Genomic DNA, 27,991 nt, shown 5'->3' with positions numbered 1-27,991 from the left:
CCCACCTCCACCTCCACCCTACTCTGGGGATCTCAGCTGCCCTGACACAGGCTGGCTTTGCAGGCCTGGCGTTACTGACATTGCCTCCCAGATGGCCTCCAGGCTAACCCCGTTGACCCTCCTTCTGCTGTGGCTGCTGCTGGCTGGGGTATGTGCGCCCCCCCTTCCCCCGGGGTGTAGGAAATTGGACGATTAACCCTTGAGGCTCCGAGAAGTGAAGGGAGTTCATCCTGGGATTTGGCAAGTGTGTGTGTGTGTGTGTGTGTGTGTGTGTGTGTGTGTGTTGCCCCTCCTGCGTTCACAGGTGTGGAAAACTGAGGGCTGAGAGATAGGTTCTGTTGTTGGGCCTCAGGACAGTTATTTCTCCCAGTCTCCTTGTGTCGGTTTATAAAAAGGAGAATAAATTGGCTTCCACCCTTCCCACCAGCTAGGCCTGGCAAGAAGATCCCAGAGGTCAGAGCTGATAAAAAGCTGGGGGTTGTTACAGAAGACAGCCTCGGTGACAGGCTGTTCTGATTGGGGTTGGGGGGGTGGGCACTGTGAGAAACAGGTACTGGTAAGGGGAGATCGATAGTGTGCAGGCCAGGGATAAAAAGTAAGCCCAAGAGAAGTGTGTGTGTGTGTGTGTGTGTGTGTGTGTGTGTGTAGAGGGTGCTGGTGGCTCACGCCTGTAATTAATTCTATTCTAGCTACCAGGAGGCTGAGATCTGAATATCAAGGTTTGAAGCCAGCCCTGAAAGACAAATTTAAGAGAATTTTATCTCCAAGAAAGCCAAAAGTGCCAATGTGATTCGAGTGGTAGTGTGCCAGCTTGGGCAAATAAGCCAAGGAAGAGAAGCCCTGAGTTCAATCCCCAATACCTGCGCACACACACACACACACACACACACACACACACACACACACACAGGAGTGGGCTCAGGAGAAAGATGAAAGCCTATTTTCCTGAGTTTGTAGAATGTTGTGTGTGAAGCTGGCTTCCTCAGTACCCCCTCTATAGAAAGTAGTTAGAATATAGTTATGAGCAAGGGAGATATGAAATCAGGGATCTTTTCCTCCCACTTCTGTGAAACATTGGACTTTATAGGTTTCAGCCTCAATTTTCCCATCTGTGAAATAGGGAAACTGATATTTGGGGTGGATATTTTGCCCAGGAGGCACTGTCCTCCTGTGCTTTGTCAGATGCCTTGTAGCATCTCTGACCTCCATCTACAGCCTTCCTGTTAGATTTTAGTAACATTTTCCCTCCTCCTTGCCTTATGGCCACCAAAAATGACTCTAGACATTGCTGTGTGTCTGGGGGGAGTCAAATTGTCACTCAGAGCTACTGATGTATAGTATTTTTTTTCTCAGTCTCCATGTCCATCCTTCCCTTTCTCTGTTCTTTTTATGTAGAGTAATGGTCTTTAATGTCTGCTAGGAAGTTACAACACACAATGTGAAAATCCATGCATGTTCAAATGCCCATCTTGGCCAAGCAAGTAAATCAAAGTCAGGTGCATGTTTTTTTTGGATGGGGGGGCGGAGGGGTGGGTACAGCGGCTTGAACTTAGAGCCTTGCTCTCTTGCTTGGCTTTGGTGTTCAGGCTGGTGTCTTGCCACCTGAGTCACAACTACACTTCCAGCTTTATGCAGGTTATTTAAAGATAAGAGTTTGGGGGGAATTTCTCTCCCCAGATTGGTTTCACCTTTGATCCTCAGACCTCGGCCTCTGAGAGCAGCTAAGATTTCAGAGATGAGCCACCAGTTGCCAGGAAGGCAGGCAAATATTTATAAGAAAACAAGTTCCTGGGGTGGAAGTGGTAGCTGAGGCAAGACTTGGAAGTTCAGGGCCAACCTGGGCTCCATCATGAGTTTCAGTCCAAACTCTTGTCTTAAAAAAGGAGTGAGGGAAAAGAGAGAGAGAGACAGAGACAGACAGACACCGAGAGTGGCTGAGACAGAGACAGAAAGAAAAGAACCACTTCCTACTTATTAGAAATCAGATAGGGGCTGGGAGTTTGGCCTAGTGGTAGAGTGCTTGTGTAGCATGCATGAAGACCTGGGTTCCATTCCTCAGTACCACATACATAGAAAAAGCTGGAAGTGGTGCTGTGGCTCAAGTGGTAGAGCCTAAGGACAGTGCTCAGGCCCTGAGTTCAAGCCCTGAGTTCAAGCCCCAGGACTGCAAAAAAAAGAAAGAAGTCAGATAAAGGTAATTCCTATTCACTCCTCCCAAATATCTCCTCCAGTACTGGATTGTCTCAGGATCCCCCCCTCCACCAGATTACCAGGTTATCTACCTTCTTTTCTTGCCTTGCTTTGTGTTTGAGGAGACTGTCACTCAGTAAGGAAAATTGTTTCTTTTCTTCTTTCTCTCCCTCTTTCTCTCCTTCCTTCCTTCCTTTCTTTCTTCCTTTCCTTTCCTTTCCCTTGTGTGTGTGTGGGGGGGGGGTGTTTGTAAAGGAGGGGGGTGTTATTGTGTGTGCCAGGACTGGGGCTTGAACTCAGGACCTCGTACTCTTGTTTAACTTTTTTTCCTCAAGACTAGGGTTCTACTACTTGAGCCATAGTTCCACTGCAACCCAGTCTCTTAAACCACAGGACAAAGCCTCCTCAAATCCAAATGCTACCAGCCACAGCTCCAGGGATCCAGAGAGCACTCAGGAAAAGAGTGACGGCATCATCTTAGAGAGAAATGCCTCCCAGAGGCTATCTGCTCTGCTCACTCAGCACAACATGGAGAATTCTACCCAGCCAACAACTGATTCAACAACCACATCTACAACTGACTTGAGCACTGAAATCACAGCTGATACCACAACTGAACCCACCAAGCAATCCTTCACCCAGTACACCCAGCCAACTACCCAGCTTCCCACAGACTCCCCTAGCCAGCCCACCACTTCTGAGCCCACCTGCCCAGAGCCTGTTGTTTTCTGCCCCGATTGGGATATGGACTCCGCGAAGGCCACATTGGGGGAAGCTTTAACCGATTTCTCCCTGAAGCTCTACCATGCCTTCTCAGCCACCAAGAACGCTGACACCAACATGGCCTTTTCCCCATTCAGCATCGCTAGTCTCCTCACTCAGGTCCTACTTGGTAAGACTTTGACCTCTGTCTAGGTCTTAGGTCCCATCATGTCACCAATCCAGATACCTTCTACAAAGCTAGGCCTTTTTCTTTGTTTTGTTTTGTCAACCATGGGGCTTGAACTCAGGTCCTGGGCACTGTCCCTGGGCACTGTCCCTGGGCTCTGTCCCTGAGCTCTGTTGCTTAAGGTTAGTACTCTGTCACTTGAGCCACAGCTCCACTTCTAGCTTTTTGCTGGTTCATTGGTGTTAAGAGTCTCATAGACTTTCCTGCCTGAGCCAGCTTTGAACTGAGATCCTCAGATCTCAACCTCCTGAATAGCTAGCCTTAAGTCATTTCTCTTTTATTTCTATTTAGAGAATAGTGTTAGTATTTTCTGTAAAAAATTTAAAAGCTGTGTATATAAAATCTTACATATTATAAGGATGGACCTAGAACAAATCATTTTAAGTGAGGCAAGCCAAACTTAGAGAAACAAATGGTGCATATTTTCTCTCATATGTGGAAGCTAGATCTAAAATACACTGGATGTAATAAATTATACAAGACTCTAGGCGTTCACACAGAGTGAGACCAAAGGAGAATAGTCTAAGGAGAGGGGCACAAAAGTGCAATGCCTATGTGTAGCTGATCATTTAAAATAGTATTTATTAAAATGAACTCCAGGTAATGGGAACAAGAAGGTTTTTTTTAACCTATAAAAAAATAAAAATTAAAAAAAGGCCGGCCATGGGTGGCTCACACCTGTAACCCTAGCTACTCAGGAAACTGAGGTCTAAGGATTGTGGTTCAAAGCCAGTTGAGCAAGAAAAGTCTGTGAGATGCTTTATCTCCAATTAACCACCAGAGAACTAAAAGTAGAGTTATGGTTCAAAGTGGAAGAGTGCTAGCCTCAAGTGAAAAAGTGCAGGGAGAGTGCCCAGGCCCCATGACAAAAAAAATAAACTTACATATTTATTTTATTTTATTTTTTGCCAGTCTTGGGCTTGGGCTCAGGGCCTGAGCACTGTCCTTGGACTTTCTTAAGGCTAGAGCTCTACCACTTGAGCCTCAGCACCAGTTCCGGCTTTTTTTCTATGTATGTGGTACCGAGGAATCGAACCCGGGTCTTCGTGCATGCAAGGCAAGCACTCTACCACTAGGCCAAACTCCCCAGCCTAAACTTACATATTTAATACAGTGAATTAATCCCGCACAGGATAGACTGATATGGCTTTTAATTTCTATGTAATGCAACCTCAACATAATTAGCCAGGATGCTATTTCCAAAGTTGACAGCTCAGTTTAAATGTCCAAAAATTGAAAGTGTATGAATTCATATTTCTCTTTATATGAGAAAACCAGTAATAGCAGTGTGTGCATGAATAGCAACAACAGCTTTTCTAGTTTCCAGAGCCATCTGAACCAAATTATAGCACATCTTGCACATTCAATTAGCAAATAAAGAGAAAGAAAAAGTAAAATATAAAATATATATATATATATATATATATATATATATATATATATCCTTGGTTGCAGGGGCTGGGGACAGCACCAAGAGCCACCTGGAGAATGTCCTTTCCTACCCCAAGGACTTTGCCTGTGTGCACCAGGCCCTGAAAGCTTTCACGTCCAAAGGTGTCAACTCGGTCTCTCAAATCTTCCACAGCCCAGGTGAGTGTCAGGGAAGGCCACAGCCAAGGTGGAGCTTCTGAGAAAATTCTCTGAGAAGTCAGAGAATCTCTGCAATTCTCTATGGAACACCAGACAGAGAGCTGGGTTGGGGGTGGGGTAATGGCAGCTGAGGGTCTTGGGAGACGTGCCAGGAACTAGACTGTCCTCTACAGGAGACCTGGACAAGTCCTTTGTCTACAGCCACTCCGTTTTCAATAAGAATGCACTTGGATATTTATTAGCAGGTAGAAGTAGATGCCTAGAGAACTAGAAACATAAAAATATTGGGAAAGTATGTACCAGTACTGGCACTTGAACTCAAGACCTGGATGCTGTCCCTTAGCTTTTTCACTCAACACAAGGTTTCTTTTTTTTTTATTTTATTTATTTATTTATTTTATTTATTTTTTTTTTTTTTGCCAGTCCTGGGCTTGAGCTCAGGGCCTGAGCACTGTCCTTGGACTTTCTCAAGGCTAGAGCTCTAACAGTTGAGCCTCAACACCACTTCCGGCTTTTTTTTCTATGTATGTGTACCGAGGAATCGAACCCGGGTCTTCATGCATGCTAGGCAAGCACTTTAACCACTAGGCCAAACTCCCGGCCCCAACACAAGGTTTCTTAAGCCACACCTACACCTCTGGGTTTTTGGTGGTTTAATTGGAGATAAAGTCTCATAGACTTTTCCTGCTGGCGTTGGCTTTGAACCTCCATCTTCAGATCTTAGCCTCCTGAGTTGCAAGGATTACAAGAGTGAGTCCCTGGTGTCTCATTAAAAAATGACAGTCGTGAGGCCGGGAGTTTGGCCTAGTGGTTAAAGTGCTTGCCTAGCATGCATGAAGACCCAGGTTCGATTCCTAGGTACCACATACATAGAAAAAAGCCGGAAGTGGTGCTGAGGCTCAAGTGGTAGAGCTCTAGCCTTGAGAAAGTCCAAGGACAGTGCTCAGGCCCTGAGCTCAAGCCCAGGACTGGCAAAAAAAATTTTAAAAAAATGACAGTCGTATGATTCATTCTTTGTGTTAAATGAGGCTGTTACCATTTCCACGTATCATGCTATTAACTTGATAGGGTGCTGTATGCACCAGAGTGAGTGTCCAGAGCCACAGGAAGTGCCTCCACTCTCCACGCTTGTTCTGGGAAGAGCAGAGATATCAAGGGCCTTTTGCCTCCTTCTCTTTACCCACCCCCTCAGACCTGGCCATAAGGGACACCTTTGTGAATATCTCCCAGAGCCTGTACGGCAGTAGCCCCAGAGTTCTGAGCAATGACAGTGATGCCAACTTGGAGCTCATCAACACATGGGTGGCTGAGAACACCAACCACAAGATCAGTCAGCTGCTGGACAGCCTGCCCTCTGACACCCGCCTGGTCCTTCTCAATGCTGTCTACCTGAGTGGTAAGGAGACTTCAGACAGGTAGTATGCTCCTTCTGAGTGCTGCCTCTCATCTTAGCGTCAAGTCCTCTCTATCCCGTGTTCAGTGCATCTGTTCAAGGCATCCCTGTGCACTGTCTTACCCATTTGCTAACAGGGCTCCTTGCTCTTTACAGCCTCCCTCTCTCTCTCTCTCTCTTTAGCAAAGTGGAAGAAAGCATTTGATCAAAAGAAAAAGATGGAGTCCTTCCACATCAAAAACACAATGATACAAGTGCCAATGATGAGTAGCAAGAAATACCCTGTGGCTCATTTCACAGACCCCACTTTGCAGGCTAAGGTAAGTTCCTGGGTCATCTCACTCCTGTTTACATCTCCCAGGATGTCTCTTTCCTGCTATCGTCTCCTCGTTTGGTGATATACTCTTAGAGGTGTACTATTTCTGTCCCTTCTGTATGTATTTCCACTCTTACCTTTTCTCCTTCGCCACTCTCCAGCCTTGCTTAAGGCAAGGATTCATCTCTGCTGCATCAAATGGCAAAAAAGTGAGCCACTGGTGCCGAGCTGTATATAGAGCTTAAAGCCATCCATCGTGCTCTGGGGAATAATCTCTAGGCTTTGTCAACAGGAATCCCACATTCATCCTTCTAAGGTGAATTCCTGTTTACAACCTTCTTGACCATCTTTCAACTTCAACCATCATGTCATCTAGTCATAATCGGATGTCTTGTTAGAGGAGGGTTTCTCAATCTTGACAACGACATTCACCATAGGGGAGGGGCCCTATGTATGGTAGGATTTACCTTCATCCTTGTTCTATTGGCTGCAAGCCAGTAGTACTGGCACTCCACCACCACCATATAGCAACCATATGCTGTTCCTGCAACAGAACCATGGGTTCTGCATGTCTTAAATACCTTTTAGCCATCTATTGAAAACCTTGCTGAAGCCAGGCACAATAGCTCACGCCTGTAATCCTAGCTACTCAGGAGGCTGAGAGCTGAGGATTGAGGTTCAAAGCCAGCCCGGGCACTAAAAAGTCTGTGAGACTCTTATCTCCAATTTACCAGAAAACTGGAAATGGTTCTGTGGCTTCAGAAGTAAGATTGATAGCCTTGAGCCGAAGAACTCAGGGATAGTGCCCAGGCCCAGGGTTCAAGCCCCCACGACTGACAAAAAAAGAAAAGAAAGACCTTGCTGATAGCAAATTGGAAAGATGGGCTAAGATCATCACATTATGGGATTGACACACTGAAGAATCTGGTACTTGAGCTCATGAACCATCAGCAGTTGTTAAAGGGAGTTTGGCATGGTGGCTCATGCTTGTTATTCTAGGTACTCAGGAAGCTAAAACAGAGAAAAGTGAGATTTAGGGCCACCAGGGTAAAGTTCTCGAGATATCATCTTAACAGAAAAATGTGGATACAGAGTGCATGCTGATAATCCCAACTATGGTAGGAAATATAAATAGGAAGGTTGCAGTCTAAGCCAGCCCCAGGAAAAAACAAAAAAGCAAAATGGTACCTCAGAAAGAAAAAAAAAAAAACAAAAACCCAATGGGCCAAGAGCATAGCCTAGTGGTAGAGTGCTCACGTAGCATGCACAAAGCCCTGGGTTCAATTCCTCTGTACCACATACACAGAAAACGCCAGAAGTGGCACTGTGGCTCAAGTGGCAGTGCTATCCTTGAGCAAAAAGTGTCCAAGGACAGTGCCCAGAGCCTGAGTTCAAGCCCTAGGACTGGCAGGAAAAAAAAAAAAAAGGACAAAGCCCTGGATGCATGGTACAAGTGATAGAGCATCTGCCTATAAAGTGTGAGGCCCTGAGTTCCCTCTACTACCGCTTCTTCTCCTCTTCCCCCAAAAATAGTTTTTGAAGGGGCTGGTTGTATATTGAAGAGTCGGGTTATATATTTTATACCTAACACCCTTCAGTGGAAAGGAACAGGACTCAGAGACCAATTCTGTCTACGATTACATAGCCAGTCCATGGCAGTGAGGGAACAATCAGAAATCTGTACTTTTTCTTCTGTCTCTCCCCACATAGTTAGGCTCTTACTCTTCACTTGAACCAAGTTAGCATCCCCATTTCAGAGGAAGCCACAGAGCAAGGCTTGGTCTGGCTGCTGCTTGTTAGACTAGAATAAGCCAAAAGGCAGCCTTGCTCTGCTGAGGATGGAGGCCAGGAGAGGGCAGGGGTAAGAAGACTGAAAAGGCCCATTTCTTATTCCCTAGGTGGGGCAGCTGCAGCTCTTTCACAACCTGAGCTTCGTGATCGTGGTGCCCCAGAACCTGAGACACAGTCTGGAAGACGTGGAGCAGGCTCTTAGCCCCACTGTGTTCAAGGCCATCATGAAGAAGCTGGCGATATCCAAGTTCCAGCCCACATACCTGATGATGCCCCGCATCAAAGTGAAGAGCAGCCAGGACATGCTGTCCATCATGGAGAAACTGGGTGAGCGCCCGCAGCTTCAGGACATCCTAGGTCATCCGAGGAAACGTGGGGAGGGACCCTGAAATGCAATTAGCATTCTTCTGTAGTCTCAAGGTTGTCTCACAACCCACCTATGGAATAAGAAGCCTGGGGCTTACACCTGTAATCCTAGCTATACAAGAAGCTGAGACCAAAGGATCCATGGTTCAAAGCCAGCCCAGGCAGAAAGGTGTTTTGAGACTCTTGTTTCCAATGAAACACACACACACACACACACACACACACACACACACACACACACACACACACTAGAAGTCTCTACTTCTAACTGAGGCTCAAGTAGTAGAATGCTAGCTACCCTTGAGCAAAAAAGCTAAGGGACAGAACCTGGGCCCTTAATACTGCCCAATACTGGCATACATATTCGTGCACGCGTGTGCGCGTACACACACACCACACACACACACACTCACAAAGATAAAAAAAATACAAGTGCTACCATTTCAGGGGATCATTAAGGGAACTGAGGTCACTTTTCTGTGACCTACTCTTGAGCTACTTAGAGGCAGACCAGAATACCAACCTACACCTTCAGCTCTCTTGTCTGCTTCCCTGTGGTTCGTTCCCTGGGACACAGATCCCGAGAAAGGAGACCAAGGTGGCTGCAGATACTCCTTCCTCAGCCACATGCACGAGAGTCCACCACCCTGTGGAAAATTCGAGAAGCCATCTGTTAGGAGGGTCAGAAGGCTTCTGTGTTTTGAAGAGACAGCGGAGGCTCCATCCCCCAACCTCTGACCCCATGTCTGGATCTATCACTTCATTTCCTGTTATGAAACTTGACTGCCCAACACGTGATCTCATTTCCTAGGATGGGGTATCTGTATAGGAAAAATGGTTTGTTTTTCCTCTACACTTGCATTTTAATATTTCTGGGGCTGTTTTTCCCACCCCCCCCAAGCACTTCTCCACAGATGCAAGACTGCGTATCTTCAATTCAATTTAATCCAAGCCCAGTAAGAGTCTCTTCACAGAGGAAAAGATATCTTACCAACGAGGAAGTTACAAAAGACTTGGCAGCTGAGTGTTAGGAACCAGTCTCCAAGACTAAATAGTCCAGTAGGAGCTGCTAAGGAAAATTATAACGATTTTAGATACACTTTGTCAGAAATTTTAAGCAGACCATTTTACTCCAATTCTGTATAGCGACAGAGAGACCTTATGGTGCAGGGGTTCACAGTAATCTGCTATAAATCAAATGTTCCCACAACTCTCTCTTATAGTTCAATCTTTGCTAGTATGGTTGACCAAACTCAGAGAAACACTTATTTACTGGCATATTACATAATAAAGTATAAGATAAACAGGTTAAGAGGTATATAAGATAAAATGGTAAGATTTTGGTGGGGGGGGGGAGCAGGACTGGGATTTTGAACTCATGGCTTTGTTTCTAGGCAAGTGCTCTACCACACATTCAGCCCTTTTTTCTTCTTTTATTTATTTTCCAGGGGCTTGAACTCAAGGCCTGGATTTGGTCGCTGTCCTTGAGTCTCTTTGTGCTCAAAGCTAGCGCTGTACCATTTGAGCCACTTTTTTTTTTCCTTAAAGTTAAGGACTTAATTCACCTCCCACATAGCCAGGATTAGGTAGGTGCACTACCAACCTCTGCCTAGAGAAGAAATCTTGAAGGTTCCGTAATACAATTCTCTCAACATGTACATATTTTCATCAACTGGAAGCCCTGCACGGAGGCTTTGCCATGCAGGCCTGACTGGTTACTGACACTCTCCACTGCTCCTCCCCCTCCAAGAGAGATCAGCCTCTCACCAGGACTTGGGCCTTCTAGAGATCAGACCCCATCTAGGAGCCCACCAAAAATCTCTTCTTCGAAGACAATATATTCTTATCACCAAGGCAGTTTCAAAGTATCTGGGTGCTGTTGGTCACATCTGTAATCCTAGCTGCTCAGGAGGCTGAGATCTGAAGATCGTGGTTCAAAGCCAACCCAGGCAGGAAAGTCTATGAGACTTTTGTCTCCAGTTAAGCACCAGAAAACCTGAGATGAAGCTGTGACTCAAAGCGGTGGACCACCTTGAGCCAAATAGCTTAGGGACAGTGCCTAGACCCTGATTTCAAGCCCCATGACTGGCAAGAAGAAAGAAGAAGATGAAGAAGCTCAGAGACAGCACTCAGATCCTGAGGACTCTGAGTTCAAATATTAGGACTAGGGGGAAAAAAAAAAGGATGTGAGTATAGAGTGTTAGCCTCAAAGACAAAAATATTACAACTAAAGATGCTAATGAAATTACATAGGTTTTACGCATTCCTCATCAGGAATTTGGACAGAAACCAATATACATACATCTTACTACCGCACAGCCTTGTAGAATGATGTCATTCTACAACACAGGCCCTATCTCTAATCGATTCCTTCTCTTCCGAGGTCCTTGAGACAAGGAAACAATGACTTCATTTTTCAGAGGTATTTGGGAGGTGGGTAAAGTAAGACTCTCACCTCTTTTTGAGAGTGGTGGTTAGAGCCAAGTGCTGATGGCTCATATTTAGAATCCTTGCTACTTGGAAGGCTGATTGCTGAAAATCACAATTCAAAGCCAGCCCAGGCAGAAACGTCTGTGACACTGTTAACTCTAAATAATTAGCAAAGCCAGGTGCTTTGATGCCTATAATCCTAGCTATTTGGGAGGATGAGATTTGAGGATCACATTTCAAAGCTAGCATGGGCAGAAAAGCCCCAGTGAGATTCTTTTTATTTTATTTTTTTTTCTGTCAGTCATGGGACTTGAACCCAGTGAGATTCTTTTTTTTTTTTTTTTTTTTGCCAGTCCTGGGCTTGAACTCAGGGCTTGAGCACTGCCCTTGGACTTTCTCAAGGCTAGAGCTCTACCACTTGAGCCTCAACACCACTTCCAGCTTTTTTCTATGTATGTGGTACTCAGAAATCGAACCCGGGTCTTCGTGCATGGTAGACAAGCACTTTAACCACTAGGCCAAACTCCTGGCCCCCCAGTGAGATTCTTAATTCCAATGAACCACCAGAAAACTGGAAGTAGTGCTGTGGTTCAAACTGGTAAACAAGCCAGGTTCTGGTGGCTCACACGTGTAATCCTAGCTACTCCGGAGGCTGAGATCTAAGGATCATGGTTCAAAGCGAGCCTGGGCACTAAAGTCTGTGAGACTCTTATCTCCAATTAATCTCCAGAAAACTGGAAGTGGGGCTGTGGCTTGTTGAAGTGGTAGAGTGCTAGCCTTGAGCTGAAGAGCTCAGGGACAAGCCCCAGGCCCTGAGTTCAAGCCCCAAAACTGACTAAACAAATAACCAGCAAAGCCAGAAGTTGAGGGGTGGCTCAAGTGGTATAGCATATTCCATGAACAGAAAAGCTAAGGGACAATGTGGGGATGGAGGTAAGGGTAGGGGGAAGAGAGAGACAGGGAGAGAGCGAGAGAGCGAGAGCGAGAGAGCGAGAGAGCGAGAGAGCGAGCGAGAGAGAGAGAGAGAGAGAGAGAGAGAGAGAGAGAGAGAGGGGGAGAGAGGAAAAACTCTTACCAACAATGAGCTTTGTACTGCTTCTGACTTTCGTTTGTCTTTGCTGCGGAACTAGAATTCTTCGACTTTATTGATGACCTCAACCTGTGTGGGCTGACGGAAGACCCAGACCTTGCGGTGTCAGCGATGCAGCACCAGACAGTGGTGGAGTTGACGGAGACGGGTGTGGAGGCGTCTGCGGCCACTGCCACCTCCGTGGCCCGCAACCTCTTGGTCTTTGAGGTGCAGCAGCCCTTCCTCTTTCTGCTCTGGGATCAGGAGCACAAGTTCCCCATCTTTATGGGAAGAGTATATGATCCTAGGGTCTGAGACCTGAGGGGACGAGACCAGGGCTTGTCCTGACACCACCCAGACATCAGCTGACCTGGCTACTTCCTTCCTACCCTGGGCTAGTCCCACCTTGCACTTGAGGAACTCGCTTAGGGTCTGACAAATGGGTCTGTTTTACTGAGTAGTCCTCACGGCCCCCAGATGCTCTCCAGACCACTTCTTGCAGCTTTTGTTGGTTCAGATTCAACACACTCTACAAATAAAACCTGCAAACGATGACTTCTGTGTCCACTTGCCTTGGTTTGGTAGCTGCTGTGAAATCAGAGGTCAAGAGCTATCATGTTGCTTGTATCAGCCAGCTATTGCTGTGTAATAAGTTGTTCTTCACTGAATGGCTTAAAGCAGCAATCTTAGCCAGGCACTGATGTCTGGCACCTGTAATCCTAGCTACTCAGGAGAGTGAGATCTGAGGATCCAGGCTCAAAGCCAGCCCTCGGCAGACAAACCCAAGAGACCATTATCTTCAAGTAACCAGCAAAAAGTCAAAATTGGAGCTATGGCACTAGCCTTAAGTGGATAAAGCCAAGCAAGAACACTGGGCTATGAGTTCAAGCCTTGTACCAGGACCAAGAAAGAGAGGGGAGGGAGGGAGGGAAGGAAAGAAGGAGAAAAGAAGGAGAAAGAGGAAAAGAAAGAAAACAGCAGGGGCCGGGAGTTTGGCCTAGTGGTTAAAGTGCTTGCCTAGCATGCATGAAGACCCGGGTTCAATTCCTCGGTACCACATACATAGAAAAAAGCCGGAAGTGGTGCTGAGGCTCAAGTGGTAGAGCTCTAGCCTTGAGAAAGTCCAAGGACAGTGCTCAGGCCCTGAGCTCAAGCCCCAGGACTGGCAAAAAAAAAAAAAAAGAAAGAAAGAAAACAGCAATCTTTTGTTTTGTCACCTAAGTCTCAGGATCGACCGGGTGGTCTTACTGCTCTAGGCTGCGCCTGGCTGTGCCTTCCGGGAAGGCATCTGTCATAGTGATCTGGTTGTTTGGGGGTGGCGGGGGTGACAGATTTTTGATGATCTCAGCTGACACTCCTTGGCTGTTCTCCACATCTCCTACATTCTCCCACCAGGCTAGCCTGCCATGGCAAGGTTCCAAGAAAGGAATAAAAAAGGCCAAGCCTCTTTTTCCATGTGTCCATTTGCATCAGATTTACCAGGCAAAACAAATGATGTGGCCCAAATTCCATGTGAGAGCAAGTTATACCAAAGTGACAGGGTCATACCCACAGTCCATGTCCCCAGGCCCTCCCTACCTTACTTATATGTTGACAACACTTGGCAATAGTAAATCTTCACAGGCCTGGGAATTGACATAGGCATTCTGCTAAGAGTTTTGTAGACCTTTCATCCTGGCAGTGACAGGGAAAATTCAGGTTGTTCAAAGTCTTGTTCAAAATCATACAGAGCTGGGATTTGAAAGCAATCTCTATGACTCCTTTTTAAATTTGTATTGTTGTTATAAAGATAACGTACAGAGGGGTTACAGTTACATACATCAGATAAAGAACACATTTCTTTTTGGACAATATCACCCCTTCCCTTGCTCTCTCCCAGTGTTTCCCTCCTGTTTCCACCCTCAAGTCGTACAGATCATTTTCAACATAATGTCTAGTAAGGGTCACTGTTGCATTTGCTCACTCTATGTTCCTCTGCTTCTAAGAATCTCTACAACTCTTGTGTGGACATGCATAGCTATGTTCTCGTCTTTCCTATCTTAAAATCTGTTCATGTGAGTCCTGGGGCATATTTAACAAACCCTAATTCCTCCATTAGCATGTGTCTCTCTTGAAAAACAGGTGCTCAGATATACATCCCTAAGACCTATACCCTAAAATCCTCCTCTGGTATAGGTACAGACTTGTAAGCTGACAACCCTCTTCTAATGATCTCCCTGTAGGAAACTTTGCCTAAGAACCCACAAGAGGGATTCGGTTTCTCTTGCAGTTAGTTATTCTGCCACTTGATGGCGCTACTGAAGCTATGTCCTGCATAGCCTTATGGACCTTGCCCTTTCTTTGAGATGCTTCTTCTGGCTCAGATTCTTCTTTCCTTTCCTCTTTCCCTTCCTCCCTCCTCCAAACTCCTTTCCTTTCATTTTCTCTCTCTCTCTCTTCCCCCTCCCTCCTTTCCTTTTTTCCTTTGTCCTTTCCTCCCACCCTCCTTCCTTCTTCTCGTGTGTGTGTGTGTGTGTGTGTGTGTGTGTGTGCACGTGCGCATGCGTGTGGGCATGCTCGCACTGCTCCTGGGGCTTGAACTCAGGGCCTAGTTACTGTCCCAAGGTTGTTATGCACAAGGCTACCACATGAACAACAACTCCACTTCTGGCTTTTTGGTGGTTAATAGGAGACAAGAGTTTCACAGTGTAATAGGATTTATGTAATAAAATTTGAAAGAATTCTAAAACAACAACAAAAAAGAGTTTCACAAACTTTCCTGTCAGGGCTGGATCAAAACCACAGCCCTCAGATCTCAGCTTCCTGAGATCCATTTTGCAGTAACCAGGCACCGATAGCTCCTGCCTGCAATCCTAGCTACTCAGGAGGTTGAGGTCTAAGGATTGTGGTTGGAAGCCAACCCAACACATAGTAAGCATTTGCCATGCTGGGAGGCAGTGCTAGGAATTAATTATATAATGGTTAATTTCAGGTGCCAGTTTAATGGGATAAGAGATTCTATCTGGATATGTCCATGAGAGTGTTTCCAGAGGAAACAGGTATATAATTCAGTGGATGGGTAAACTGGTTGGGAGGTATAGATAGAATTTAAAAAATGTTTGGGGCTAGGAGTTTGGTTTAGTGATAGAGTGCTTACCTAGCATGCACGAAGACCCAGGTTCAATTCCTTGGTACCACATACAGAGAAAAGCTGGAAGTAGTACTGTGGCTCAAGTCTTCGAGCACTAACTTGGAGGAAAGCCCAAGGACAGTGCTCAGACCCTGAGACCAAGCCCAGAACTGGCCAGATAAAAATTAAAAAATGTAGGAGAAGCTGGTGCTGGTTGCTCATGCCTATAATCCTAGCTACTCAGGAAGCTGCTCTGAGGATCATGGTTCAAAGCCAGTCTGGGCACTAAAGTCCATGAAACTCTTATCTCCAATTAACCACCAGAAAACTGGAAGTGGCGCTATGGTTCAAGCGTAGAGCACTAGTCTTGAGCTGAAGAGTTCAGGGATAGTACTCAGGCCCAGAGTTCAAGCTGCAGGGCAGACAAGAAAAGTAGGAGAAGCCAGGCATTGGTGACTCTGACCTGTAATCTTAGCTACTCGGTATCCTGAGATCTGAGAATCGAAATTCAAAGTTAGCCTAGGTAGAAAAATTAACCAGGAGACTCTTGGATTTCCAATTAACCAGGAGAAAGGCCAAATTTGAGATGTACTTCAAGTGGTAGAGTGTCATCCAGGAGCAAAAAAAAACAAATCTAAGAGAGTGCAACTCCTTTAGTGTGAGTTTTGAGTCTTTATGCTAGAGGTAGAGAAGAGAGGTAGAGAAGACAAAGGAGATGAAGATAGAGTCATTCCTTCCTTCATTCTCCCCATCCCTCCGACCCCTTCCTTCTGACCTCATGTTGCATATCACATATGTACATGGGTATTCTGCCTGTCCTTGTCCCTTTTACCTTTTTCCACTCGTCTATCATCTTCCCCAAAGCCTCACTGCCCATTCAAATTTTGTTTCAGCTTATATTTTTTTCCATGCAATTTTTTGGTTGTTGTTGTGATTTGCTAAACACTCATCTTGCTTCTACTGTGCAGAGTAAGATACTCCTAAGTAAACTGCTTGGCATGTCATGATAGTTATTTGGGCTTTTTTTTTTCAGTGTTTTTACTATACCTAACTTGCATTATAAAGTTATTGATTTTGGAGTGGACTTCTTTTTGGCACAAACACTGTTGCTTAATGAACTCTGAGATAACATCAATGCAGGAGTCACAAAACATTTAAAATGATTGTACTGAATGTTAAGATCACATTAATGAATGTCACATCATTGTTATGATGCACATGGACAACACATTGGCTCAGATGATCTGAGCATCATGCGTTACTATCTCTTGTAGCTAATGTGCCGTGCCTTTACCAATAACTATGATCCCGTCCATCCACCTTTTTGTATGTGTATGTGCCTGTCTTAGAGCTTGAAGTCAGAGCCTGGACACTGTCCCTGAGCTTTTTTGCTTAAGGATAGTGCTCTGTTACTTAAGCCAAAGCTCCCTTTCTGGCTCTTTAGTGCTTAATTGGAGATAAGAGTCTCATGGACTTTCCTACCTGGGGTGGCTTTGAACCAAAATCCTTAGATCTCAGCCTCTTGAGTAGCTAGGATTACAGGTGTGAGCCATGGTGCCCAGCTCCACCAAGCAATTTTGAAATTACACAATATGTAATGATATATTACATGTATTTATTATATAAAATGCATACGACTATATGGGCACCGGTTGTTCATGCCTGCAATCCTAACTATCCAGGAGGCTGAGATCTGAGGATCTCAGTTTGAAGCCAATCCTAGTAGAAAAGTCCCCATAAGACTTTTTTTTGTCATTGGTGGGACTTGAACTCTGGGCCTGGGCATTGTCTCTGAGCTCTTTAGCTCAAGGCCACTGCCCTATCCCTTGAGCCACAGCACCTTTTCTGGTTTTCTGGTGTTTAATTGGAGATAAAGAGTCTCACGGATTTTTCAATACCTGGGCTGGTTTTGAACCGTGATCCTCAGATCTCAGCCTCCTGAGTAGCTAGGATTACAGGCGTGAGCCACCTCACCCAGTTCCCCATGTGACTCTTATCTCCAATTAACTACTCAAAAACTTATCTGATGTATTGTTCATATGTTTATCTGGTTATTTGAAATAAGATAAGGAAGGGGGGAAAACAAGATGAGGGGCGAGGGTGGGGGGAGGGAAATGGGGACCAAAACATGAGAAAGGGTATCAATGTTTGTGAAGCAATGCACCTTCTATCTGATGAATATAATGTAACCCTTCTATTAATTACAATAAAAATTATACGAAAAAAAAAACCAAAGTGGGGACCAGGAGCATGGCCTAGTGGTAGAGTGCTCACCTAGCCTGCACCAAGCCCTTGCTTCTATTCCTTGGTATCACATACACAGAAAAAGCCAGAAATGTTGTGGCTCAAGAGGTACAGCACTAGCCTTGAGCATAGAGAGGCTCAGGGACAGTGCTCAGGCCCTGAGTTCAAGCCCCAGGACTGGCAAAAAAAAAAAAAGTGGTGCTGGAGCTCAAAGTGGTAAAGTTCTAACCCTGAGCAAAAGAGCTCAGGGACAGGGGCCCACGCCCTAAGTTCAAGCCCCAGGATTGATTTGGAAAAAATTCCTTGTTCCTCTGCTGTAAAGGAGAAGTTCCAGTATTTTCCAGAAGGCAGTGAGGGATGAGGCTTTTAGTTACTATCTTCAGCTCTGAGCATAGAGTCTGGCACCTACCCAGTTGGCACTTGGCACATATCACCTAAAACAAAGGGAACACTCTCCATCACCCATCCTCCCTGCGCAAGAGAAAACAAACAGGACATCATGCTAAGCAGAATAAAGTGGGAGTCTCAAAAAGACCAGCACAGGGCCGGGAGTTTGGCCTAGTGGAAGAGTGCTTGCCTAGCATGCACGAAGACCCGGGTTTAATTCCTTGGTTATCACATACTTAGAAAAAGCCAGAAGTGGTGCTGAGGCTCAAGTGGTAGAGCTCTAGCCTTGAGAAAAATCCAATGACAGTGCTCAGGCCCTGAGCTTAAGCCCAGGACTGGCAAAAAAAAAAAAAAGGACCAGCACAGCCATTTAACTTCTGTGAGTGTCATCACTGAGATGTGGCTTATCCCTGCCTAGGGCTCATTTGTAGAGGTGGTGATATTAAAATGTGGCCAAGTCAGGTATGGGTGGTGCATGCTTTGTGAATGGAGTAAGATTGGAGGATCATGATTCAAAGCCAGCTAGGATAGAAAGTCTATGAGACTCTTACCTTCAGTTAATCAGCCACATGCCAGAAATGGATCCGAGGATCCAGTGCAATCTTGAGCCAGAAAAGCTAAAGGACAGTACTCATCCCTGAGTTCAAACCCCAGTACCCACAGAAAAAATAAAGGGAGGAGAAGGAGAGGAAAGAAGAGGAAAAAAAAGGAGGAAGGGGTAGAGGAGGAGGAGGAAGGGTAGAGAAGGAGGAAAAAGAAGAAGAGGAAGAGGAGGAAGAGCAAGATTATGGAGATGAAAGGTAAAACACTAAAACTAGATTTGAGTAAACTGAGCACATCTCGGACCCTCTCTCTCTCCCTCTGCCTTAATAGTCAATAATCTTTTGGTTGCAGATGATAGAGTCCAGTAGAATCTGACATAAGAGGGAACTTGAGCTTACATAATCAAATCCTGGACTTTAGCAGTAGGGGATGGCTTTATCAGATTCTGCAGATTTTTTTTTTTTTGCTTTATTTTTTCATCAGTTGTGGGGCTTGAACTCTGGGCCTGGGCACTGTCCCTGAGTTCTTCAGCTCAAGGCTACTGCCCTACCCCTTGAACTACAGCACCACTCAGACTCTGCAGCTTTGACGTCTTCATCTCTGCCTCTGCTTTTCGGAACTATGTTGTTGCTTTAGGCACATTCTCCAACACAAGGCAGAAATTATCACCGCCAGCTGTATACCTTCCTTTACTTATGTTAATAATCCTGGTCTTGCTACTTCCCCCAAGGACCAACTCAAACCCAATTATGGTTGCCTTTAACTGGTTACTAACCCTTGATGGTCCACTACACTATTATAAACCATTGCGATCAATCATTATGATTGAATTAGCGAAGTCTTATGAGGTTGGCAGCATTTAAGATCATGTCCAGCGATTCTGTTGCATATTCTTCTGATTCTTGTGCAATGCTCTCCTTTTGAATAGCTTATTTTTAACCAGCAATCCCCTGTCCGTGCTGGGGGCTGTCACTTTCCTGATCAAGACTTGCATCAGAATAGCGGGCTCTCTTTCTTGTTGGCTTGGATGGTGCCAATGGCAAAGTCAAAGAGAACCAGGAACTTCAGCTAGAAACTACCCAACAAGACAAAACAAAGAAACCAAAACTAAGACCCTTGGTCCAACAACAACCCTGGAGGAATTGAACCTTGCCCCAAGCTGTGAAAAGAAACTTGAAAACAGATCCTTTCTCTCTGCAACCCAGCCATGACTGCAGCTTCAAGAGAAGCTCTGATCAGAAGATTCAGCTAAGCCTCAGAGTTCTGAGCTCTTACAAAAGCTGTAAGAGCCAAACACATAGGTAGTTCGAAGCCACCAATATTTTGGACTAATGGTTGCATAGACCATTAATCCATCACAGTTGCATAATTTCCTGTGCAGGGGCAGATGAGGACAAGTCTCCTGTGAAATGAAGAGAATGGATAGAATGGGTATCTCATCACCCCAAAGCAAAAAGAAGGTAGATGTGGTTGAGTGGGTGGGTGGTAGTGGTGGTGATGGTGGTGGTCGAATGTTATCAGGCCAAATAATAGTAGCCATTTACACATCTGTCTGGGAATATCAGAAGACAGCAACAAATACATACAGAGCTATGGATCGGACTCATGCCTAAGCAATAATATGGAATTGTGCAGGAATGGATAAAATACCCACCCAAAAGAGAACAGTCCAAGGCAGACCTCTTGGGACCAGCAACAATTAAAGGAAGAAGAGACAAAAGGGGTAGGTGAACGCAGTGATGGAGGGAGGTTTGTGTTTGATATTAGACAAATTCAGTTTGGCTGGTAAGAGGTGTCGTTGAGGAATCCCAGCCTTTGGGTTAGAAGTTAGCTACTTAGAAAGCTGAGATCTGAGGATCACTGCTTGAAGCCAGCCGAGGCAGAAAAGTCTATTAAGACTCTTATCGCCGGGCCTGGAGTTTGGCCTAGTGGTTGAAGTGCTTGCCTAGCATGCATGAAGACCCGGGTTCGATTCCTTGGTACCACATACATAGAAAAAAGCCGGAAGTGGTGCTGAGGCTCAAGTGGTAGAGCTCTAGCCTTGAGAAAGTCCAAGGACAGTGCTCAGGCCCTGAGCTCAAGCCCAGACTGGCAAAAAAAAAAAAAAAAAAAAAAAGACTCTTATCGCCAATTAACCACCAAAAGGCTGAAGTGAAGCCTGTGACTCAAGCAGTGGACACTAACATCCTAACACTGGTGGTTTACACTTGCTTTCAGAGCTAGGCAAGAGACTGATTGGTATCAGGAGGAACACAGCTCCAGGTCAGCCTGGGCAAGGAAAAAAAATCAGTCAGACTTCATCTCCAAAGCACAATTAACAAAAACATGAGGCTGGAGTTGTGATTCAAGTAGTAAAGTACCAGCCTTGAGCAAGCAAGCCAAGTGACAGAGGATGAGATGAGAATGTTAGTTATTCTGATCTGACCATTATACATTCTAAACACATTACTGAACTTTCCACACTGTACTGCACACATACATATGCATACTGCATTCAATCATTAGGTGCTGATTAAAAATACACAAAGCAAAATAAATGGGTATAGCTACAAGGGAGAAGGACAGAGAGTGGACTTGCATCACAAAAAGTTTTGCAACAGGTTGAGGGAAGCACTCTGGGCTGTGTCATCTCATTTCATCTCAGTTGCCTTTCTGAAGTCCTCATGTCTTTCTGAGATAGCAAGACCTAAACCTGCTGGTGAGTTAGATGCATGCCCAGCTTCTGAAATGAACCAGATAGTAAATATTCTAGGCGTTTGCTAGCTATATGGGTTCTGTTGAAATCACTCAACTCTGCCATTGTGGTGCCTGCAGAAGCAGCCAGGGGCAATACATCAAGTGAGTACAGCAGGGTTCTGATGAACTTTATGTTCCCAAAGACAGGCAGAGGCAGGAGTTGGCCTGCGGGTTGTGCTTGGCTGACCCTTCCCCTAGGCTCATGGAAGGGAAATGTGACACAGCAACCAGGACACTTGCTGCAGCAGTTGGGATCAAGACCTAAAGGAAAGGGACTCCTGGAAGAGCAGGAGTGGACATCTGTTACCATGAGAGTCCTCTTTGTTTTTCTTTATTGAGATTGAGTAATTACATAAATAATTATGTTTACGTTCACACTGATAAGGATAATTCTGATTTACAAAGCTTATGAATTACATAAAATACATATATCTCAAGTGTTTTACATAGGAAAAAAGTTTAACGCTTTGAACATTAATGATAAAATTATTTCTTCCTGATCAGGTGTTATGTATATTTCTTTCAGCTGTTTTCTCTTTCCATGAGAGTCCTCTTTCTATGCCTGCCTGTCCTCATCCATTGAGAGTACCCTGGGACCAGTCATGTTTCCCAAACGATGATTCTGGAATTTTCCATGCAGTCAGTCCCCGGCACATAAGCATTTATGAGAGAAGCAAAGCAGTAATGATGAAGGAACTCCTTACCGGGGAAATAGAGGAAATGAAAAGAGGCCTCCATGGAGAACTTTGACAGTGACTCAGGAATCTTAGTAGACATCAGTTACTCCATTGATGTATGAACAGAGAAGCAACACTTCCTCCGTGTGTCTCAATTACCATGGCGAGTCCATGTGTATAAGACCATGGGGATCAGGGAGGAGACAGAGAGAGGGGATGCTGCCAGGTGCATTCACAAACTCTAGCAGGAGGAGAGAAGAATGTGGAAGCGGAGTCAGGTGGCTAGGGGCCAGGCAGCTCCTGGGTACAGTTCTTTTTGCACTCCTATAACAGGTTGGACCGTCAAGAGTTGTTCCTGGCTTCCGTCTCAGAATCTTTCCTGAGAAGGCATGAGGCCAAGCTGAGGTCTAGAAGAGTGTGAGTGGAAATGGAAGTCCTCGTGGATTTCATGCCTGGATGCTGAGGCTCCAAAGTGAGAAGACTCAACCGGGAAGCGACCATCCCCAGACACCACTTTGGGGAAAGGTGATTAAAGAACCCAAATCAAGGGCCTGAAGACCAAGGTAAATACAGGACGGAGTGGAAAGTAAAGGCTCTGGGACTGCTTGATCAGCAGGTGGGAGTGAGGGGATAGCAAAATGTCTTTGGAGTTGAGTAATGTCCACAGGAATGTGCTGAAAACCTCCACAATCTGTCTTAGCCTGCCTGCTCATTCCTCCCAGTTCCCTTCAGACTTCCTAGTTCCAGGTGGATTTCCAGCCAATCCTAAATGCATCCTGCCATTTCTAGCCCCCCCCCCCCCCCCAACCAAGCCTTTATGCTGTTCTTTCTCTTTGGCCTGTTTTTGCCCTCCTTCCTCCCAACTTCGTGTGTGTGTGTGTGTGTGTGTGTGTGTGTGTGTGTGTGTGTGTGTGTGTACTAGGGCTTTAATTCCACCTCTCCTTTAGCTTTTTCACTCAAGGCCATTTGAGCCACACCTCCAGCTTTTTTTTTTTTTTTGGCTGATTAATAATTGGAGAGAAAGACTCTCACAGAGTTGTCCACTGCAGGTTTGTCAGCTGCAGCTGTCTTTGAACCTTGATCCTCAGATCTCTACCTCCTGAGTAATTAAGATTCCTGGTGTGCTTCACTACGTCCAGCTTCTTGTGTCTCAATCCTTTTTCTCTGTCAAGTCTCTGATGCTGCTTCCCTCAGGGAAACCTGCTGGATTCCATCTCCTAATGGCAGCAAGCCTTCCCTCTCCTGACCTCTTCACCTGTCTCTCTCAACAGAAAAGTGGTGTGGCAATCTCATCCAGTAGTACATATGTATTGGAGACAGAAGCCGCTGTGTCCCAGGAAGCTCCTATCTTCCTTCTAACACACGGTACAGGACTGAAGGTGGAAGCCCGTCTGGGCAGGAAGGAAAGTCCTTGAGACTTTTCTCTCCAAGGAATTACCAAAAAGCTGGAAGTAGAGCTGTGGCTCAAGTGGTAGAGTGGTAGCTTTGGGTACAAAAGCTCAGGGACATCCCCAATCCCAGAGGTAACAAAAATGTCAGAAGGGAAGTCCTTTGGATCAAGTGACATACGTTCATGACGTTTTCATCAGTAATTAACACGAAACAAAATTTCAAAGCCCGTTCCTCAACATCGTAGCCACCACCTTCCAGGCGCTCGAGAGCCACCCAGGAACCGTGCCTGGGATTCTGGACACCCGGTTGTGGTTCGGGCGCACACACAGCATTCTCCTCTTTTCCGGAGGGCAGCACTACTCTGGGCTCATTTTCAGCAAAGGCGGCCTCTGAGGCCCACTTGGGTGGACATGACCAGGCCGTGCTTGTGGTGGGCAGACCTGGGGACCTCCTTCCTCCCAGCCTGCCTCGACGCCCAGTTGCCGTCTGGACCCTTCCTCCCCAGCGGACTCGGGGCTCCCTGGAGCTCAGGGCCCGGGGTCCGGGCGCAGGCCCGGGGGGAGGGGAGCCGGGCTGGTCGGAGGGGCTGTTTGGGAGGCGGGGAGCTCCAGAGGCAGCGCATTCCTGGCCGGGTCAGGCCTGCCCGCAGGCGCACTCCGGGAAGAAGCTCTTCTTTCCGGAGTTGCCCCGCTTGGTGCCCAACCCTAGAGGCGCGCGCGGGCACGAGGGGGCAGGAGGCTCCCGCAGGCCCTGGCTGAGGCCGCCAGGATCGGTTCCGAAGAACTTCTGGTCGGAGGAGAGCGGGGGCCTGGCAGGAAACGGCATCCTCGACCCCTCCGGGAGCTTCTCCCAGCCCAGCACCCGGCATCCGGACCCCGGGCCGGCCGGACCAACCCAGGCGCCGCGCTTGGCGGGAATTAGATCTGCCTTCACCTGCAGCCTTATGGGGGGGGGGGAGTGGGGAGGGCAGAAGAGGGGAGGGGGCCATCCCGGAATGGGGAGGGGGGTAAGGGTTGAGAGGCCAGGGGAGGGGGCGCCCAGGAGCGCCCTGACCCGGCGGGGCGGGAGGGGAGGGAGGGATTGGGGAGGGGGACGGGGCGGGGGAGGGGGAGAGAGGGGAGCCCCGCAGCCAATGGGAGGGAGGATCTCCTTTCAAAAGGGTTCGCCCGCAGCCAATGGGAGCGCGGGGGAGCGGATCCTGCTCACTCCATTCAAGAATCCCAAGTATTCAAGATGGACGGCAGGGAGTGTGGAAGGAGAGAAAGGGGGCGAGGGGGAGACGAGCCGGATCGGCCGAGGACCGGCGCGTGGCGGCCAGCCGGACCCGGAGCTCGGGGTCCCCAGCGACGGAGGGAGCGGCGCACGTGGGGGGGGGGTCGGGGAGTGGGGATGGGGGGGACCCCGAGGCTGGCTGGGGAGAGGGGCTGGCGGAGTGAGGGAGGAGAGGGCGTGAGAGGGAGATCGAGGCCGGGGGGGGGGTGGGTGGGGAGCCGAGGGAGGGAGGGCGGGCGCCAGCCCGGGAAGCAGGAGGTGGCAGGCAGAGGAACCGAACGAGCAGCCTCGCGTGGGTACCGTGACTCCCCGAAGGGTAACGCCGCCGGTTCTCGGGTGTATTCTCTGGGCGAGGGTGGTCTGGGTCCCCCCCTCTCCCCGCCTTCTCCACTTCTCCGGCATCCTCTCTCAGAGCTGCGTTTCCCTCCCTGTCCTCCCCGGGCGGTGCGGTGAGCGGGGCGCCCCCGGGCTCGTCACGTTGCGGCGGGGGGCGTGGTGGGTGGGGGCCCGGGCCTGGCGGGGCGGCGCGGGGGTGGCCTGGGGTCTGTGCTGGCCACGCGGGGACCCCGGGGCGGGAGAGGGGTGCAGGGAGTTCGGAACCTCCAGAACTTGTCGGCCGGGAGCGGGAGCCGGGAGCCGGCACTGGCTGCCGGGCGGCACTTGTGGGGTGTCGGGGGTGCGCCCGGCCGTGCGCCCGCCCGCCCTCGTATCGGGGTGAATGGTGAGTGTCCGGCTGAGAGTTTGTGTGTGCTCGTGCACGCACGTGTGTGTGCGTGTGTGCGTGTGGTCCACCCTCGAGGTGTGTGGGGGGAGCACAGTGGGGTGCGGAGGGAGAGCGCCCCTCACCCCACACTTCTCCAGCTGCCTCTCTCTCAGCCCTTTCACCGAACAGGGCATTCAGGACCCTCCTGGTCTCCTCCTCCCGGTCGCCATGGCTGCGGGGAGGGGGGAGGAGGCGGTTGGAGCCAGCCCTCCCTCCTGCCCCCTCTGCTTCAGCTCACCCCCCCACCTGCCCTTTCCCTCCCTTCCACAGGCTGGGCCCCATCCCCTGCTGCTCTGGGGGGCAGGGGCCGGAAGATGGTGGCCAATGAGGAGGGGGAGAAGGGAGAACTTGAGCCAGGGCCTCCCCTCCCCCATTTCCTCCCCTGTCTCTACACCGCTTCTGGAAGGAGCTGGTGGGGAGGGGGGGCGTGATGGCTCCTGGGCCCATGGTGGGGGAGGGGTCTTGCTGCCTGGTGAGTCACTGGGCCCCACTCCTGAGGAATGAGTTGTGGGGTTTGGGGGGAGAGGGGGGCCTCAGAGGGTCCCCGTTTCTTCTCCCTTCACCCCCAGAAGGAGAGATCTGGGGAACCCCTTTGGGGAGTAACTGCCCCACGCTTTTTGGGTAGCCCGGGTCTTTGCTCCTCTGCCTCCCGTTGGCCTGCTGCGTTTCCAGCTGGCTTGCCCAATTCCAGGAGCAGAAAGGCCAGACTGCTGACCTTAGCTGGGCCTTGGTTTCCGTCCATGAGAACTGTGCAAACTGTGCAGTGAGGTCCCATGTTTTCAGATCACAGGAAAAACTCGGGCTGGGAAGTCGAGAGAGAACTTCTACTCCTTCCTGAGTTGGTGGGAGGAGGCCAGAGGGAAAAGCCCAGAGCCTCCCTAGTGGAATCCTGCCCGCCATTTCTCAGGCTGGCTGTGGAGGGAAGAGGCGGGAGTCTCCCTGAAGCTGTTCTGTGGCCTGAGAGGCCTGCATGGATGAGGGCGGAGGGGAGGGGTCATCCCTTTGGGCTGCACAGGTTCATCAGGTCAGATCTGTACCTGACTTCTGGGAACTGGTGACTGTGTTTTTAGGTAACCAAGTGTCCTTCCAGGATTGGCATCTGGCTTTGGTTTCAGTCGGTTTTGATTGTCTTGGGATTCGGGTTCTGGACTAGGGTAGACTGGGCAGAACTGGACAATCATAGGCCAGTTGTTGAGTCAGCAGACTGGCTAGAAATCTCAGTTTGTAATCCCCCTACCAATGGAAGATTATCTCTATTTCAGTACAAGAAAAGGATTTATTCTTACCATTTTGCTTGATGCCACATCTGTGAATTGCTTTGAAAACCTCAGATAGGAGATGTGGAGCTCTTCTGCCTAGGGACCTATAACTACACTTCCTCATTTCTCTGGTCTTAGAGGTTCATCTCTAGGCTTATTAGCTTGAAACATTGAAAGTTACAAGGAAGCCTGGTACCAGTGGCTCAGGCCTATTAAACTACTCAGGAGGCTGAGATCTAAAGATTGCAGTTCAAAGCCAGCCCAGGCAGGAAAGTTCATAAGACTTATCTCCAATTCACCACTGAAAAGCTGCAAGTAGAGCTGTGGCTCAAGTAGTAGGGCATTAGCTTTGAGCAAAAAGAAGTTTAAGATCAGTAGTCAGGCCCTGAGTTCAAGCTCTAAGACTAGCATAAAAGAAATAAAGTTAGGGTCTTGGTGGAAAGCTCCCTTCTAGAAAGCATGCTGCCAAACATGCAAATCTAGAAAGAAAGAAAAAAAATCTCATGGGAGTGGCCCTCAGACTCTTGAAACTTCCTTTTCGACTTGAGACTTAAGTTCACTCGCAGTGTCCTTTCACTGGGCCTCACTTCATTCTGCTTTAAAGAAATGTGGATCAAGTGGGAAGGCGTGAGAGGGAAGAGTGGATTAACACGAGTGAGAGAGTAGAGTTGTTCTGGAGAAGGGGTGAGGAAGCAGGGCTGGCATGTCTCTGCTGCTGGCCAGAGCTCTTTTCACATTGTGCTACTGTCTGCACCTGTCACTAGCAGTGCAATGTTAAAAGGGCATTGGCCAGGTAGCTCTACCCAGCGCCAGCTGCCTCGGCACCCTCATTTCTCCTATTGGCACCAGTCAGCTACCTTGGTGGAAACAGTCACATGGTGTGCTAGGCATTGTATACAATGTGAACCCTCTTTATTTTTTATTTTTGGACAGGTGGCATTCCCATTTGACAGATGAAAAAACTGAGGGCCAGAAGACATCAGCAATTTGGCTGAGGTTTTATCCCTTTTACATTAAGTATAATCCTGTCCTAAGTCCAGTGATGTGCTCATCTTTTTGAAGGCCTGTCTAGAGGGATGGGAGTTCAATTCTCTAATGGGAAGATCTCTTGTAAGAGAGCGCGGAAAGGGGTAGAAGTTCTAGTGCCATCTGCTGGTGAGATAAAGGTACCTTTTAAAGTCTCCAGTCTGAGGATAGATGTGGTGGTGGCAGTTCCTTGGCAGAGGACAGGATTCCCAGGCCTAGTTTACTTTGGAAAGTGGGTGGAGAGGTATGTGGTGGGAGAATCATAAACCCCCGCAAGAGTATTTCCTTGACAAAGGGGGAATGCTCTGGAAATGAAAAGGGCTAGCTCAAAAAGATGGTTGGGAGTGGGTGGGAGAAAGACCTGTGGTGCCCTCCCTGGATTTTGGAATATGAGGGTCTCCTCTCCTGCTATCACCTGCAGTCCAACCCCTCTTGGCCCCAATGGATTTGATAGTGAGCTTTCATAAGAATAGACCTATCTGGACACCT

The 27,991-nt window shown here is 47.8% G+C and overlaps 1 protein-coding gene across 1 annotated transcript; it reads left to right on the top strand.

Moving 5' to 3' along the window:
- The first annotated feature begins 15 nt into the window (after positions 1-15).
- On the top strand, positions 16-12,649 carry Serping1 (serpin family G member 1). The gene is made up of 7 exons (XM_090347654.1): positions 16-148; positions 2,584-3,082; positions 4,595-4,729; positions 5,922-6,125; positions 6,306-6,442; positions 8,337-8,556; positions 12,156-12,649. Exons 1-7 carry the CDS (start codon positions 92-94, stop codon positions 12,407-12,409), a joined length of 1,506 nt encoding a protein of 501 aa, XP_090203780.1. The 5' UTR covers positions 16-91; the 3' UTR covers positions 12,410-12,649.
- Positions 12,650-27,991: the final 15,342 nt, after the last annotated feature.

This window comes from Megascapheus bottae, chromosome 16 (genome assembly GCF_031878675.1).
Source record: "Megascapheus bottae isolate mThoBot1 chromosome 16, mThoBot2.hap1, whole genome shotgun sequence".
NCBI classification, from domain to species: domain Eukaryota; kingdom Metazoa; phylum Chordata; class Mammalia; order Rodentia; family Geomyidae; genus Megascapheus; species Megascapheus bottae.
This window is presented reverse-complemented; position numbering and strand designations above follow the sequence as displayed.

Coding starts and splice junctions, on each gene's coding strand:
- Serping1 (XM_090347654.1), top strand. CDS start 92: ATGGCCTCCAGGCTAACCCCGTTGACCCTCCTTCTGCTGTGGCTGCTG. Junction 149..2,583: donor TGTGGCTGCTGCTGGCTGGG/GTATGTGCGCCC, acceptor CTTAAACCACAG/GACAAAGCCTCCTCAAATCC. Junction 3,083..4,594: donor CCTCACTCAGGTCCTACTTG/GTAAGACTTTGA, acceptor CCTTGGTTGCAG/GGGCTGGGGACAGCACCAAG.